At 47.0% G+C, this 17,927-nt stretch overlaps 1 protein-coding gene across 5 annotated transcripts in view; it reads right to left on the bottom strand.

Annotated features, from left to right (window-relative positions):
* LOC308670091 (uncharacterized protein) overlaps positions 1 to 17,927 on the bottom strand; it is a 60,969-nt gene that overhangs the window by 15,330 nt on the left and 27,712 nt on the right. For all 5 annotated transcript variants that reach the window (XM_081331299.1, XM_081331296.1, XM_081331295.1 and 2 more), the window contains 5 exons: positions 8,516 to 12,247; positions 7,652 to 7,733; positions 4,601 to 4,665; positions 2,308 to 2,561; positions 15 to 175 (listed from right to left, as the gene is read on the bottom strand). In XM_081331299.1, coding sequence (XP_081187425.1) covers positions 15 to 175; positions 2,308 to 2,561; positions 4,601 to 4,665; positions 7,652 to 7,733; positions 8,516 to 10,994 — 3,041 coding nt within the window. In that variant the 5' untranslated portion in view covers positions 10,995 to 12,247. The remainder of the gene's footprint in view (positions 1 to 14; positions 176 to 2,307; positions 2,562 to 4,600; positions 4,666 to 7,651; positions 7,734 to 8,515; positions 12,248 to 17,927) is intronic.

The following is a 17,927-nucleotide window of genomic DNA, read 5'->3' as shown; positions in this document are numbered from 1 at the left end:
GAAAGAGAACTCACTTGGCACTAACGTCCCGGACATCCTGAAGACGAGAGAAAAGCCACTGTTTGTCCTGAGTGGTTAAAACCCCCTGAAGTTCCTGGGAGTGCTGAAAGTGGTCCACGGCTACGTTCAGGCTCCGCAGGTAAGAGGCCTCGGATGCAATTAGTTCAAACTTGGCCTGTTTTTAAGAAGATAGAGGGGAAAAGCGCGTCCCCAGCGCCGCAATTAGATTTCCTTCCAGACGAAAAAGCCATATTTGACAGAGAAGAAGCCAGCATTTTGTTCCTGATCCCATCCTCCAGAAGAGAGATGGGACACACCTCTGGCTCAATTCAAATCAGATCAGTCGTTGCAGTAAAATCGAAGATTTTTTTTTAAAAAAAAACTGGCTAGATTGGGGGAGTCAGCCCTGCCTTCTACCTGCCCAGATTAAGACCAGTCCGATTTAATGGCTCTCTTTCTTTCTATAGGCCTGTCCACTATCAGCCCTCTCTTTTCCAGTCCTCTCTGTCTAGGGATCTATTTTAGGGATCATTTTTTAAAAAAACGGAGAGATGCTTTGCATTATTTTGGCTGTTCCACTTCTGCCAGACTGCTGACCTCCGCGATCTCATTGTCCTCAGCTTTGAGATTGAAATCCTTCATGCATTTAACTTGGGTGTAACCTCTACCGAAGTCAGCAGAAGAGTTGAGTTCTTTATTAGTGTAGCAGAAATATCTTTCCCTTTTTAACTGAGACCACCTATTACATCGGTGGCGAACCTATGCCACGGGTGCCAGAGGCGGCACTCAGAGCTCTCTCTGTGGGCACCCGTGCCATGCCCCAGAGGTGGCAACTGTCTCTCTTCAACCAGCCACCTGCTAATTTGCCAAGGTCCCACAGAGCTGGATGCATCCCGGCACGGCTGGTTTCCTTTCCCCCCGATCCCGTCCCTCTTGGCCTCGCATGCTCTCCTTTCCCCAGGCACGACCCACTGCATCGCCTCCTCAGCTGTTGGCCAACCATCCATCTTGGAGGCGGCTTCTTTGAACTGCTGGCGACAGGCTGCGGAGCCCCAGAGTGAGTCTGTCGAGGGGCTGGCAGGCTGTGGCTACTGACGGACACCGTTGGCCTCCATGCGCTCGCTGGCCTCTGTGTGCGGGGGCCGATGGTGTCAGGCAGCAGCTGCCCCAGCCCTTGCCTTGCCCCATGGCAATGGCACCCCCACCCTGCCTCGCCTCATCCCACAGGAGGAGCCTCCTGCCTCCTGCCCCACCTGCCAGAGACCTCCTGGAGCTCCCCCAACCCTGCCCACCCCCCCACAGGTGTCCCTCCCCACAAGCAACATTGAGATGACCACACCCACCTTGGCCACACCCACCCAATCTTCCATGACCACCACAGCCACACCCACCCAGTGGGCCACGCCCACCTGGCACCCAGCGATAAATAAGTGGGTTTTGGGTTGCAGTTTGGGCACTCGGTCTCTGAAAGTTTCTCCACCACTGACCTATTAGATCAGAGCAGATTCCAGCCAAGTGTTGGTTCTTTCCAGCCAAGAAATGACCGTATCACTTATTCAACATTTACTGCATTCCTCTGGAATGGCTCCAATCTTTTTTTGTTGCCCTCAGGGGTCAGAAAGAGGCAGGGGGGGCTGTTTTCCTACCCTAAATCTCTGCAATATTAGGACAGAGCTAGGAATTTCAAGGTGCAGTGGTTAGAGTGCAGTATTGCAGTCTGACTCTGCCCACTGCCAGGAGTTTGATCCTGACCGACTCAAGGTTGATTCAGCCTTCCGTCCTTCTGAGGTCGGTAAAATGAGGACCCAGATAATTTCAGGTGGCGGGGGCAATATGCTGACTCTGTAAACCGCCTAGAGCCGAGGTCTTCAAACTTGGCCCTTTTATGACTTGTGGACTTCAACTCCCAGAATTCCTCAGCCAGGCACGCTGGCTGAGGAATTCTGGGAGTTGAAGTCCACAAGTCATAAAAGGGCCAAGTTTGAAGACCCCTGGCCTAGAGTGTGCTGTAAAGTACTGTCAAGTGGTATATAAGTCTAATTGCCATGCAGGCTCAGTGCTTAGAATGCAGCATTGCAAACTAACTCTGCCCACTGTCAGGAGTTCGATCCTGATGGGGCTCAAGGTTCACTCAGCCAGCCATCCTTCTGAGGACCCAGATTGTTGGGGGCAAGTATGCTGACTCTGTAGAGAGGGCTGTGAACCACTATGAAGCGGTATATAAGTCTATGTGCCATTGCTATTCATTGCCACGTCCCACCCGGTGCTCGCAACCCTCTAGATCCGACGATGGTTCTCGTCCTTTACCTCCTGCAGCTTCTGCTCCTCGCGTGTCATGCTAAGCAACATGGTACTCCCTCGCACCATGGGGATGTCCTGCCACAGCGAAGAGCCTGACGAGACGGACAGGCGTTGCAAGTAGGAGTCCTGAGAGATAGGCACTCTTCTCCGCAGTTTTGGGGATAGCGGTTCCACCTCTTCGGACAGTGAATCCACCTGTTTTTGGCTCTGGATGGCTTTGTTCAAGGCATCGTCGCTGTATTCCTGGTAGAGCAATTTGGCTGTAGGAAAAAAAACGGATTCCATAAGAGATCCTAAGTCTATTGCAATTCCAGATAGTCCTCAACTTACAACAGGTTGTGGACTTCCGATCCTGCGCGGCAGCAAACACATTGTTTACCAACTATTGAGTGATTTATGTTTAAAAAAAAATCAATAAAATATATGGAAAAAGAAACAAACTTACAACAGGTCCGTTGGAACTACAACAGCACGGAAAAAAGTGATCTATGACTGTTTTTCACACTTGTGACGATTGCAACATCCCTATGGTTACATGATCAAAATCCAGCTGCTTGGCAAGTGGTTCGTATTTATGATGGTTGCAGTGTGTCCTGGGATCAGGTGATCTCCTTTTGCGACCTTCTGACGAGTAGAATCAACGGGGAGGCCAGATTCACTTAACAGCCATGTGACTCACTTAACAACTGCAGAGTTTCACTTCACAGCTGTGTGTCTCTGGTTCAAGAGTTGCGTTATATTTTTCACATTCAACTTTCCAATACTACATACAAAACAGGACACCTGGGATTTTTCCAAGGATACTGTTTTCTTCAAAATATTTTATCCATTTTGACGTATGACCACAACTGAGGCCCAGATTCTTGGGGCTAGGTTGTTGAGTGAATCTCGCCCCATTTTATGACCTTTCTTGCCTCCGTTGTTAAGTGGATCACTGCATTTATTAAATTAGCAAGGCGATTTTAGCCAGTCTGGCTTCCCCATGGACGTTCCTGGTCAAGAGGTTTGCAAAAGGAGATCACATGAGCCCAGGACACTGCAACCGGCACAAATATTTTCTGAGCCTGCTGGTTGTTTTGAGTTATTATCTGGAGCGGAGAAGACCTCTATTGTGGAAGACCTCTATATTAAGAGAAGCAATGGATGGAAATTAACCAAGGAGAGAAGCAACCTGGAACTAAGGAGGAATTTCCTGACAGTTAGAACAATTAACCAGTGGAACAACCTGCCTCCAGAAGCTGTGAATGCTCCAACACTGGAAGTCTTTAAGAAGAGACTGGACAGCCATTTGTCTGAAATGGTATAGGGCAGGGGTAGGCAACCTCGGCTCTTTTATGACTCATGGACTCCAACTCCCAGAATTCCTGAGTCAGCATAGCTGACTCAAGAATTCTGGGAGTTGAAGTCCATGAGTCATAAAAGAGCCGAGGTTGCCTACCCCTGGTATAGGGTTTCCTGCCTGAGCAGGGGGTTGGACTAGATGACCTCCAAGGTCCCTTCCAACATTATTATTATTATTATTAGTCGCCAAACCTCTGAATTTTTTGATCACGTGATCATGGGGGTGCTACAGTACTCGGGTTTCCCGATACTCCCATGTAACACCTCTACTCCGCGAGCTGCATTGGCTTCCGGTTGCCCTCCGGGTGAGATTCAAGGTGCTGGTGATGACCTATAAAGCCCTGAATGGCTTGGGTCCGGGATATCTGAGGGAACACCTGCTGCCGGCATCAAGTTCCCTTCGTCCAGTGCGCTCCCACAGGGAGGGTCTTCTCAGGGTGCCGCCGGTAATAGATTGCTGGCGGACAATACCCAGGGGGAGGGCCTTCTCTGTGGGTGCGCCTGCCCTTTGGAACCAGCTGCCTGTAGAGCTTAGGACTGCCCCTGACCTTCGCTCATTCTGCCGGGACCTGAAGACCTGGCTCTTCAAGCTTTCTGGCCTGGACTGAGAGTATTAACTGGGGTTTTTATTTTAAGGGATAATTTAATCTTTTTAAATTATTCTTTAACTTTTGTACTTTGTATTGGTTTGATTTTAAAATACCCTGTAAACCGCCCTGAGTCCTTCGGGAAAGGGCGGTATATAAATTTAATAAAATAAAATAAAATAAATAAATTCAATGGTTGTGTGGAAAAGAGTCCTAAGTCACATATTTCAGCGCCGTTGTAACTTCAAACCGCCACTAAACCAACTATTGTAAGTCCTGTTATCAAAGCCCAATTAAAGGAACACGTTTAACCCCTGTTTAAGGGAAGGGGTGGGGAAAGCCACAAGCATACCAAGAGAAATAACACTTACATGAATTAATCAGCCTGGAGCGTCGGCGTTTGATATTTTCTATATTGTCTGTTGTTTTCTTCTCTCTTTCAAGGAAAATTTTTTTTTAAAAAAAAGGAAAATTAAGAAGTCCTCCAGAGGGGTTGGTTTTTATCAATTACACCTAAACATTTGGGCAAAATACAGTTGTTTAGATTGTTATTTGAATTTGTTCTAATTGCACGTGGACAGGAGGGGAAAAAAATCGCATTTTTTAAAAAATTATTATTCTGGAGGCCACAGGATAGTTTGCAGCCGAAAACACGTGCGGGAAAATGCACGCCTTGGTGAAAGCGCACATAAAGAAGCATAAGATTAGGAGAAAAATGGACAAAGCAAAAGCTATGCTAGGGGAGTGTGGGCCAAAGTGAACAGAGAGAACGGCGCCTTCAAATCTACTCAACCTGCAGGGCGACGAGTTAAGAAAAACGAGCCGTGGGAACTGCTTTTTTTTTTTTAAAGATCAGGTGAAGAATTTATTTCGCTTGCAAAAGGACTGTCTGCAGTTCAGAATTAAGCAGTGGCGGGATTCAAATAGGTAAACAACCGGCTCTCTGCGTGGATGCCGCTTCCGGAAGTCCGTTCTGGCCCTGGGCGACAAAAAATTAGCTGCCGGTTCTGCCGCAGTGGTGCGAACCGGCTGAATCCCACCCCTGGAATGAAGCCATGCAAAATGGTCTCCTTGATATCAAGTGTCTACACCTGTGGACTTTTATTGTGAAATCTTACTCTTAATTGACAAAGAACAGCTGGAGGCACTCCAGATGACTGCTGTTTTTGCTGAGGTTTTTCCCACTGCCTCTTGTGTGCTTCCTTCCCCATAAAGCAGGGGTCTTTCTTCAAACTTGGCCCTTTTATGACTTGCGGACTACAACTCCCAGAATTCTTCAGCCACCCCTGCTCTACATCAAGATCTCCTATCTTTATGAAAGTAGCAATTGCCTTAGAATATTCTCAATTACCCTATAAGGTCCCCTTAAAACACGGGTCTTCAAATCTGGCTCTTTGATGACTCGTGGACTTCAACTCCCAGAATTCCTCAGCCAGCATATGCTGGCTGAGGAATTCTGGAAGTTGAAGTCCACAAGTCATCAAAGGGCCAAGTATGAAGGCCCCAGCCACAAAGCATATTTTTAAAGAGGGAAACAAGTTGTCCCTTGAACTTGGAAGCAGTCCTAAAGTTGTCCTCCCCCCACCCCATCTTAAGTAACCCCATCAACCCACAATCCTGTCAGATCTGAGCTGCAAAATTCAGTTGATCCAGTAGATGGCAGCAAAAGGTTAGAGCAGTCTTTCTCAACCTAAGTAGTGTGCTGGCTGAGGAATTCTGGGAGATGAAGTCCACGCGTCTTAAAAAAGATTGCTAAGGTTACTCTGCGGCTGTCTCGTAAGGGGACTGGATCAAAGTTTAGCAGCCTTACTTTATGTCTGCTTTGACCAAGATAATGCAGGGAGTCCTCGACGTATGGCCACAACGGAGCCCCAAATTCCTGTTGCTGAGCGAGACACTTGTTAAGTGAATTTTGGCCCCTTTTACGACCTTTCTTGCCACAGTTAAGCAACTCCTGCAGTTAGTAAGTTAGTGACAGGGTTGTGAACTGAATCTGGCTTCTCCACGGACTTTGCCCGAAGGTCGCAAAAAGGGGATCGCATGACCTGGGCACGTAGCAACGGTCGTAAATAGGAACCCGTTGCCAAGCGTCTGAATTGTGATCACAGGACCACGGGGAGGCTGCAGAGTTCGTAAGTGGGAAAAACGGTCGTCAGTCCCTTTTTCCAGCGGCGTTGTAACTTTGCATTGTCACTAAATGAACAGTTGCAAGCCAAGGACTGCCTGTGTACTGCCTGTCTTTTACAACTTGGCTCAAGATTTTCTTTTAATCAGAATTAACACTGTTTACCTATAAGAATGTGCTCATTGCTTCCTGAGAAAGAACTGCCTTTTGTAGCCACGTGGCTTCATTCTCAACTCTCTGAACCCAGATTGCTCTGCCATAAATGGTCATCCTTCCTTGCTGACTAAGAAAGCCCTTCTGAGATGGTCCACGCCAGCAGCCCTTATATCCTAAGGTCCAAGAAGGATGAGCTTTTCTGAGTCAGAAGTCAGCTTCCCTCTCCATGAGCCTTTTTGATTCACTTATTTATATCCTGGCTTTCTTATTTTCACAAATAAGACTAGACAGCCACTTGTCTGAGACGGTATAGACCAGACATGTCAAACACAAGGCCCGGGGGCCGGATCCGGCCCGCGAAGTGGTTTCATGCAGCCCACGAAGCCATCCTGGAAACAGTGAGGGAACGGCCCCCACTGCCTTGGCCCTGGCCCAGAGACCCTCCTCCTGCCAGAGACCCTCAGATCTGCCCCACTCCTGCCCAGGCCCCCATAGGCACCCTTCATGCGAACGATGTAGAGCTGGCCATGCCCACCCAGTAGGCCATACGCACTCTAGCCACGCCCACCCAGTAGGCCACACCCACCCAGCCCCCTGAGGGCAACCGCAATGCTGATGCGGCCCTCAATGAAATTGAGTTTGACACCCCTGGTATAGGTTCTCCTGCTTGAGCAGGGGGCTGGAGTAGATGACCTCCAAGGTCCCTTCCAGCTCTATTCTATTCTATTCTATTCTATTCTACTCTACTCTACTCTACTCTATTCTTCATTTCTATATTCTGTTCTATTCTATTCTGTTCTATTCTTATTCTATTCTATTCTCTATTCTATTTTATTCTAATTCTATTCTATTGTAACTCTAATTCTATTCTATTCTAATTGTATTTTGTTCTATTCTATTATAACCTATTCTACTCTACTCTATTCTATTCTTCATTTCTCTATTCTATTCTATTCTATTCTATTCTATTCTATTCTATTCTATTCTATTCTATTCTATTCTATTCTATTCTATTCTATTCTATTCATTTTCTATGTTGTATGTTCTACCCTACCCTACCCCTCTTCTGCACAGGGCCACCTCTGTGGGAGAGAGGATTGCCCCAGCATGGAAGGCAAAGAACTGACGCAAAGAGACTCACCCATATTTGTGAAAGTCCAAGTGATTGGCTCTGTCTTTGTGTCCCACGGCTTCCTCTCTCGAGTGGGGAGGGGCTGGGACTTCTGAAAAGGAAGAACAGGAGGCACAGAAGTTAAAGAGTGGAATCTCTGAGATTCACTCAAGGCCTCTCAGACCAGGTCACTGATGACCAAATGCACAGCTGCACTGAGATCCATAGAGATCTGAGAACTAATTGCAGGCACTGAAAAAGTGGCTAATGACTTTTATGACTTTTCCCTTCTACCTTCACTTTATCTTCACCTCTGTCAAGAAAAGACTTTTAAAATAAAACTATTAAAAAAATAAGATGATTACCGCCATCTTGCCTTTTTTGACCCCACCCTGCAGGCACCGCTGATCAACATGCAGATAGACGGTCCTCAACTAATGACAGCTGAGCTCCAAATTTCTGTTGCTAAGTGAGACATTGGTTAAGTGACTTTCGTCCCATTTTACTACAGCTCCTGCTACCCTGGTTAAGGGAATCATTGCAGCCGTTAAGTTAGTAACCTGGTTAACTGAAATCTGGCTTCCTCGTGGACTTTGCTTGTCAGCGGGTCGCAAACATTGGTCGCATGAGCCTGGGACATGGCAACCGTCATAAATATGAGTCCGTTGCCAAGCGTCTGGACTTTGATCACGCAACCACAAGGATCGCCACAATGTGAAAAACGCTCATTTTTCAGAGCCATTGTAAGTCAAGGACTACCTGTGTTACTAAACTAAGACATTCTACTAGAATAGAAGATTTAAGTGTTTAGAGAAGCAAGTTTTGTCTGCTTGTTCCTCTACAGCGTTTATTTTTCCCGCCAGCTTGGGATCAGACATGAAAAAAAAGGCTCACCTATGGTGCCGTCGGTCGGTATAGAAATCTTCCTTACGCCGTGTCGATGCCAGTCTTTGCTTTTCGCTCGCTGCTTGACCGCTGCCTGCTGCTTCTTCGTGCCGAGAGCGGATTCTTTGGTACCCAAGCCAAGGGCGTTTTTGTCTGGGCAGCTGGATGACTTCTCCAGGCGTGGGTGTTTGCCCTCCACACCTTTCCTATGAACGGCCAAGCAAACAGGTTCCCCCGCTGATTTTTCAATGGCTTTTCTGAACCTTCCTGGCCCTTCAGAGGGAGATGCAACGGGGTCTTCTGCATTCCTGGTCTGGTGCTTGGGCCACTGTGGATCCTGCAATTCAGCCTGATGCACCCCTGGATATGGAACACTTGGGGGCGAAGGCGGCCCAAGCTGGAGAAAGTGGATTGGGTTAGTAAAAGCTAAAAGAGAAGGAGGCTGCCTTACATTTGTGGGCTTCGCCTCACGATCTCCTGAGGGCTGGAAAGTGTAATGAAAAGACCTCCCATCTGGCGTATCTGCACACTGGGACATGGTTTCAGGAAGGCTGCTGAAGGAGCCTGCTCCCGTCGCACCGTTTCCTAAAAGTTCGCCTTGCAAGTCCGACAAAGAAAGACCCAGCTCAGGGCATGTGTTACCCATGTTTTGTGGAGCTGACTTGGCCAACGGAAGACCAGAGACCTCTTCCATTCCATCGTCCAAGCTTGAAATCAGGACAAGGTCACCTGGTTTGGAAATAGAGGATGAGTTCCAACCGGCGTGATTGCCAGTCGGTGGACTAAGGTGTATCTGTTCGTCACTACCTGTACGGGAGACTAGTGGGCTGCTTTGTGAAGCCTCCGCCCTCCGCTGTGCAGAGGGATTGCCCCTGACTACGAGATGCTTCCTGGGATTGGAATCTGATCGGGAACTGTGAGACCCCCTGCTCACAGCAATGGGTGGAGGTTGTGTCGGGAAGTTGCGGCCTGGTCCAGCAGCTGCAGATTGTGTGATCTGTTTAGAGTTATCCCGCTGGGAAGCTGCACTGCTACTAAGTGAAGGAAACAAAGAACGTTTAGACAGAACGGGTGAACTGGCATGGTGTGGCACAGAGTGGTGTACAGAATGCGGAACTTGGCAGCACGGATCCGAGTCATTTTCAGAGGTGGAAAGCTGCTCAGATAATCTGGTTTCAGGGGCTAAGGGTGAAGGCTCCAAAACAGTCTGATTGGCAGAAGATTTGAGGGCTAATGGATTAACCTGGCTGGAAGAGGGCAGTTGTTGTAGGAGTTGGCCAGGCCCTCCGGGATTAAGGCCTGGGGGAATTGGCTGAGCATTTGCCATGGGCGGGGGGCTTACAAACTGGAGAGGCTGCCTAGAAGATAAGAGCGAAACGTATGCAAGGGCCAAAGTTTGCTCAGAGTCTCTGACTAGAACTGGCGCCAAAGGTTCCGTTCGCTGATTTGCCTCGGTGGGTTTTGCAAAGAGAGTCCAGCAAGATGGAAGACTGTCAGCATCAGAGTCACATTCTGTTCTCTCTTTTCCAAGAACTGAAAAACACGGTGACTCACTGGTTAAGCTATCTTGTTCCAGGCAATGTGTGTCTGCTACTGCTTCCTTCCCTGACATCCCGGCATTCTTCATTGTGGGCTTCAGTTGTTGATGGGACTTCACATCGTTTTCAGTCGTGTCTTGTGCTGAACCCCAGGAAGACAGACTTAACTTTATCATCTCTTTGGCTATATTGGACAGGCCTTCTTCTAGAGATGGGTTTGGGAGGATTCCGGAGGTAGAACTCTGATTGTCTTCAAGGAAGTCCTCACCAAAAGCGGGCAGATGATCATCTCCGTCACTGTCCAGTGCTGAATCTTCATCACATCTCGCTCTCTCCAGTTGACTGGACTCATCTCCTGCACAAGTGACAGTCCCATCCGTGGCTCCCTTGCTAGGATCTTCTTGCAGAAGGGCTGCTGCTATTGTCCTCAACGACGGGACAGGATTCTGTTCAGAATCAGAAGAAGAGTCCATAGGTTGAGAGTCATAAAGACGTTGGGAGTCGATGCCTAATGCTACATCTGTAAACAGTTGTGATACTTGTTCGCCATCAGCACTCCTTACATTTTCTTTTCCAGTGTCCTCTTTTCCAACGTCTACGGTGGTTTGTGAGCCATCTTGATCACAACAGGACATTTTGCTCGTTTTGTCATAGATGCCAGAGTGTTCCACTTGTCCAGAGCTGTGATATATGGCAGCCTGTGTCCCTGAGCTTCTACTATCTGGCTGGGACCCTGCAGGGGTCATTCTAGTGCTTGTTTGTACATAAGGTTCAGGCAACGCACAAGCCGATGTTGGAGAGTGATCTGCTGAGGACACATCCTTAAAAGAGAAAGCAAATTCTTCAGAACTGGTATTGTTTAAACCAGAAAAGGCCAAGCTGTTTTCTAAAGAATCAATTGTGCCCGGACACAATCTGATAGGCACGGAGGCTATTGTTGCTTGCACCATCCATTCTTGTTCTTCTGGGTCATTGTGTGGCAACTGTGCTTCCTCCAGATTTGTTTTTGTTTTGCTCCCATTCAAATTCTTCTCTCTCTTTCCTCACTGCCTGCCAACTGCAGGGCCTCCATCTCTGCAAATTGTGGCTTCATTGTTGTTGATAACTGTTTTGGGTCTGACTCTGATTCATCACAATTCAGACTGCTTAGATTACAATTGGCTGGGGTGTTTTTCTTTAGTGAAAGAGGCTTGCTCACTTCCACGTCGCTCTCTTCCTCTTCCTGGAGATGAAGAACAAGGCAGCTGAGAACGTTTTCCCCCAAATCTCCTGTTTCATCATCAACATCTGAACGATTCTCCACTTCCTTGGAAGATACTTGGAACAAAATGTTGTCTTCATTTCTTTGTGTCCCATCTAAATTTAACTCTTCCTCTTCCGAGGAAGGATGGCTGAGTCTTTTACTCGCTTCTTCCCTTTTAGAGGAATTCTCATTGGCCCTCACCACACTCTCCATTCCTTTGTAACGGTGTCCGTTCTCCTCTTGCAGTGTCTCTAGCATCCGTGAATGATCTTCAGCCGATCTGGATTTGGAAAAATCAGCACTTTTGTGGCAATGTGAAATATTATGAATCACCCAAGGAGGTTCATTGACTGAGTCTTCTCGGCGAGGAAGAGAGCCTCTTATTGCTGATTCCTCATGCCATGTCTGAGGGAGCACGTCACACCGAGTTGGCGATTGGCCAAAGCTAACCTCATGGACTTGGCCCTCCATTCGTCCTGCGCTGACCCTCCTGGGAGGGGTAAAAGCAGGGCTGGTTGTATCTAATAGGAAAGACTGGAAACTGCTTGAAGAATGAGTTGCAAATTCCCCATCAAAGGAAATTAAGCAAGATTCTCTGCTCTCCTTCAAGCTGGACTGTCCTCTGTTGAGACTGTGTTTTCCGTCCGAAAATTCTGTCCGGTTCTCTAAATCACCCAGCCCTCTTTCCTGTTCCTGGGAAGGATCCTTCTCTACGAAGCTAGAAGATCCATCCCATAGATGTTCTTCCATAACAAAGAGAAGTGCTAGATCATGGGAAAGAGACAAGTCTTCTTTCTCTTCCCCCTCCTCACTTGCAGGAGCTTGACTCATGACGATCGTCTCTGTGACATCACGGTGCTTTCTGGCTGAGGCAGGATCACCGGCTTCATGGGTCCTATGGGTTGTCTGCGGGAAAGGATCTCTGTTCTGGATCTCCTCAGACTCCATTAGTGAAGCGTCCTAAAAAGAAAAAAGAGGAAAAATAATAATAATAAAGCACTGGTTACACTTACAACAGGACTGAGCGGCGCATACATATTGCCTGCGGGTGTTATTGTGGGAAGGACGAAAATATAGCTAATCAATATGAACAAGAGAAGAGGAGAAGGATGGACAAAGACAGCGAAAATGGAGAAAAAGCATACACAGAATGCAAAATTCATGTACTTCGCATTACATAGAATTCCATGCTCAATTCCATAGAACTTTCTCCCCCCACACACACAAATTTACATGAATTCAAAGAACATTTATGTCTACTCCCTCAGCGTTGTTTCAAATCACAACAATCAAAGCTAAGTTCATTACACACAGGCACACACAGAAAAATACGTTCATGGGAGATTAATTAATCACCGTGCAGGGGGTCCCAGGAGCCCTGATGACATTAGGAACAGTGAGAAGCCCACCCAGATCCAGTGTGACGTGGTGGTGAAGAGCAGAGGATCAAAGCGGCATTCAGACATGGATCCCTGTGGTCAGTCCCTCAGCCCAGCTACTTCTCAAAATTGTGAGTTTTGGGAGAAGCAGAAGAAGTGTGCACCACTATCTTCCTCTCATCCATCCATCCATTTATCTAGCTATCTATTGTCTGTCTCTATCTATCTATTCATCCATCCATCCATCTATCCATCTCTCTATCTATCTCCTATCTCTATCTATCTATCTATCTATCTATCTATCTATCTATCTATCTATCTATCTATCTATCTATCTTTTACTCATCCATCCATCCATCCATCTCTCTATATCTCCTATACCTATCTATCTATCTATCTATCTATCTATCTATCTATCTATCTATCTATCTATCTATCTATCTGTATCCATCTATCCACCTACCTATCTACCTACTTACCTGTGTCCTATCTCTATATCCATCCATCTATCCATCTATCCATCTATCCATCTATCCACCTACCTACCTTATCTATCTATCTATCTATCTATCTATCTATCTATCTATCTATCGGGAGAAGGGCGGTATAAAAATTAAATTATTATTATTATTATTATTATTATTATTATTATTATTATTATTATTATTATTAATTATTATTATTATTATTATTATTATTATTATTATTATTATTATTATTATTATTATTATTATTATTATTATTATTATCTATTCATCCATCCATCCATCTATCCATCTATCCATCTCTCTATCTCCTATCTCTATCTATCTATCATCTATCTATCTATCTATCTATCTATCTATCTATCTATCTATCTATCATCTATCTATCTATCTATCTCTGTATCCATCTATCCACCTACCTACCTACTTACCTGTGTCCTATCTCTATATCCATCCATCTATCCATCTCTCCACCTACCTACCTACCTACCTACTTACCTGTGTCCTATCTCTATATCCATCCATCCATCCATCTATCCACCTACCTACCTACCTACCTCTTATCTATCTATCTATTATCTCTCTCTATCATCTCTCTCTATCATCTAGAGAGAGAGAGAGAGACCTGCTCTTCTCCCTTATTTCCTTGCCATTCAGAGCACTGTTCAGATCACCTGTTGATTGCACAGATAATTAAAAAAAATCAGAGCGCGCCTGATGGCATCTTTGCCAACCAAGTTTGTTGAGACACGTAACTTCCATGCATCAGATTCATTGAGCGGCCACTGAATTGCATGGAAGCGCTTCCTTCGGCTAAGCCCTTTGGCCCAACCTTTGGCCCCAGGCCTGGCTTGGTCCTCCTCCAGGAGACTTTCTGAGGCCAATCTGATTGGTCCTCATGCTCTGGCTGAGATGAGTTGAGAAGAAAGCCGAGGGACCATCCTTCTGGATGTCTTGCATTAAAACTTCCCTGCTCGTCACACACCGCGGAGAGGAAGCAGACCGGTGCTTTCACTTCTCCGGCAGTTCCTGAAGAAGGAAGCAACGGCAGCGGACAGATAAATGCCCGCTGGATATGGAAGAGATGGCTATGAGTGACATGCAAAGGAAGCTTCTCCTGACCAGAAGGAAGGTGGTGGCACCACTGCTGGTCGTCCCAATTCCTTGCTAAAATAGACCCTGTTTTATTTTATTTTATTTTCCTGAGAGGAGAGCGAGTGTTAGCAATCTTCTTAGATGTTTTGTTTTGGGGATGCTAACTGGCTTTGAAAAGAAGTCCTTGGGGAGACTGAGGAGAGGCTACTTGATGGCCTCTTGGGAGATTTCAATTTACGGCTGTGTTTTGTGGTGAAATGGTATATGGCAGGGGTAGGCAACCTTGCCTCTTTTATGACTGGTGCACTTCAACTCCCAGAATTCCTGAGCTAGCATGGCTCTGCTTGGAAACCTCTCCCTTTCCCCTCAGCGTGGCTGCCTCAGGAATTCTGGGAGTTGAAGCGGCCTAGGCCAGGGGTAGGCAACCTTGGCTCTTTTATGACTGGTGGACTTCAACTCCCAGAATTCCTGAGTCGGCATGGCTCAGCTTGGAAACCTCTCCCTTTCCCCTCAGCGTGGCTGCCTCAGGAATTCTGGGAGTTGAAGTCCACGAGTTATAAAGCGGCCTAGGCCAGGGGTACGCAACCTTGGCTCTTTTATGACTGGTGGACTTCAACTCCCAGAATTCCTGAGCCAACGTGGCTCCGTTTGGAAACCTCTCCCTTTCCCCTCAGCGTGGCTGGCTCAGGAATTCTGGGAGTTGAAGTCCACCAGTCATAAAAGAGCCAAGGTTGCCTACCCCTGGTGTATAGGCTCTCCTGCTTTAGCAGAGGGTTGGACTAGAAGACCTCCAAGCTCCCTTCCGATTCTGTCATTCTGCTTCCTTCAGAGGCCACTTTCCCCCTGCCAAAAGGTTGACCTTTCTGAAGGAATAAGGAATGTTTTAAACATTTGGTTGAAGTCGGCCAGGGTTTGCTGCTTCCCGATGGGTAACCGTCTTGTCTAATTTGCATCCTTTGTGCGATGGCATCACGACACCTCCGATGTCACTGCAGCAAGAACCAGGCTGCTCCCTTTCAGCCAGGGGGGTCCGACCTTGGCAATCAGAAGACCTGTGGGCTTCAACTCCCAGAATTAGTCCAGCTTAAAGCACCCTGGACGGATGGCTGTGCAGCCCCTGGATTGAGGTTCAACTTTTATTTTTATTTTGCTTGGTCTCCTTTGTACGGAAACCCACAGGGACGTATATATATATGTGCGCACACACGCATAGAAGCACGCACACACACACACACACACACACACACACAAGGTATCGATGCCTTTTGAGTAGCCTTTTGCAGACTTTGTCCATCAGGTGAATGGAGCTGTTCTGTACCAGCCTGCTACCGGCCCTGCAGAAAAGGCAGGGACAACCCCTTTTACAATAAGGCAAGAGGCTGGAATTACGCCTGCCAAATTTATAGCTACAAAAACAAACAAGACACGAACCAAGAAACAGGAGCTTTAAGAAACACGAACTATCCAAGCGGTTGCCTTCAGCAAACCAGCCCTCCCCACACATTCCCCTTATATAGAGTTCAGGGCGTGGCTTCTCTCTGCCTCCTTCCAAGAAGCCCCATTGCCTTCCTCTGTTTACTCCTGATTGACTGCCTCCTGCGTCGGCGTCCTTGAACAGGGCCAGCTGTGGGTCATCATCCACGCTGTCAGGCTCACACAGCTGGGTCTCCGTGGTGACCAAGTGGGAGGGGCCTGGCTGAGGGCTCTCATCAGCAAGATCTCCAACCCCCTCAGCAAGGTCTTCAACACCCCCCTCCTCCTCCTCTGAGTCGTCCGACCCAACTGCCGAACCCACAGGCTGACCCTGAATCACAACAGGAGCTTGCAAAGTGATCTTTCATGTGAGAAACAGCCCTTCAAGCATGTCTGAATTTTTCTTCGCGAACGTTAGTGGGCATCACAGAATCAAAGACGCAGCTACCAGCTAGACGTGTGAGGAGACCCCCCCAAAAAAGGGAGCATCCGTGGTGGAAGCTCTCTTGATGTTCTCCTTAACGGAACAGCACACTGATAGGATAACAGAGTTGGAGGGGACCTTGGAGGTCTTCTAGTCCAACCCCCCCCCCTCCGCTCAAGCATCCTATCCTTAGCCCTCCAGCCTCACAGGCCTATTCTTTCTGGTAGCTCTCACTGCTCATCTTGGTCCGACGTTTTCTGTTTTCAGATACAGAATCCATCCAGCTTCTCAAAAGCAAGAAGGAAGGTGGGTGGGGATGGCTGTGCAGCCCCTGGATTGAGGTTCAACTTTTATTTTTATTTTGCTTGGTCTCCTTTGTACGGAAACCCACAGGGACGTATATATATATGTGCGCACACACGCATAGAAGCACGCACACACACACACACACACACACACACACAAGGTATCGATGCCTTTTGAGTAGCCTTTTGCAGACTTTGTCCATCAGGTGAATGGAGCTGTTCTGTACCAGCCTGCTACCGGCCCTGCAGAAAAGGCAGGGACAACCCCTTTTACAATAAGGCAAGAGGCTGGAATTACGCCTGCCAAATTTATAGCTACAAAAACAAACCCCCACCCCTCCCCTCCCCCATCTGTCCTTTGCATGAGAAGAACTGGTGAGTGGCTAACATTGGGTAAACCAGAGGCTCACTTCACCCTGAACTGAATCACCTTAGCTTTTCTTTGGTCTCATCTGCATATTTCTTTTTTTTTATTGAAAAGTTTTTCAGTACATTTTACCTTTAACAAAACAAAACCCCTCCCAACCCCCTCCCCTCTTCCCAACCCACCCCAACCCTCCCTCCCTCCCCTTCCCCCCTCCCCGACTTCCCAGAGCTAAATACAAGGTATAAAAGTAAAAACAATCATAATCTACCATATGCAAACAACAATAAGCTATTAAGTCTATCGCACTTTAACTCTTATAAAATGACTACAAGCAATATAAATATCACATCAATACTTATTCAAATGCTAAATGAAACTTTTTAGTCCCATATTTATTCTGGATGTAATCAATCCATTTTTTCCACTCCACAATATATCATCTGCATATTTCTTAACAGGACGTTCTTAGAAAACTCAGCCATCCCTTCCTCGGTGCCGAGTAGCTTGGGAAGGGAAAGTGGACCATCGCGCTTCCGCAAATAGTTTTCCTAAAATAAAACATGTACGGGTTTTGCCAAATTTGGGGAACTAAACCACGGCAATTGTGATGAGATGCTGCAGGAGTGATCTACGGTAGCTTTGGAGCAAGACGTTCCACCATCACAGAAATTGTCCACTACAAGCCACAACACCTCTTGACTCCTAAATTTTACTGCCACTATCTACTGTTCTACGCTAAAAAAAAAAAAAACCAGGATAGTGAAACAGCCAACGGAAGGGAATACGATGGGGTTGAACGCTGGAGTCCTTGGTGCTCTCTGAGCCTGCTTGCTTGCTTGGAGACGTTTCAACGGGAATGGGGAGATATTAGCTGGTCTGATAACAAAACACCCGCCAGCAAACGACCGAGCTTAGCGAGGACTCCACTGCAAGAGCATTTTGACTTTTCCAACATTGTCCAGCATTTCCTGGCAAGTCCACACTGCTCTTTGCCATGCTAAGAGTGTCCACAACACTGGAAAGCAAGGAGGCAGGAGCTTTCTCAAGGAAGAGGGTGAACAGAATAAGAAAATCACACAGTTGGAAGGGATCTCCTAATCCAGCCTCCTTCT

Source organism: Vipera berus (genome assembly GCF_964194415.1).
Source record: "Vipera berus genome assembly, chromosome: 6".
NCBI classification, from domain to species: Eukaryota; Metazoa; Chordata; class Lepidosauria; order Squamata; family Viperidae; genus Vipera; species Vipera berus.
The sequence above is the reverse complement of the archived record's forward strand: the minus strand, read 5'-3'. Positions and strand labels throughout refer to the sequence as shown.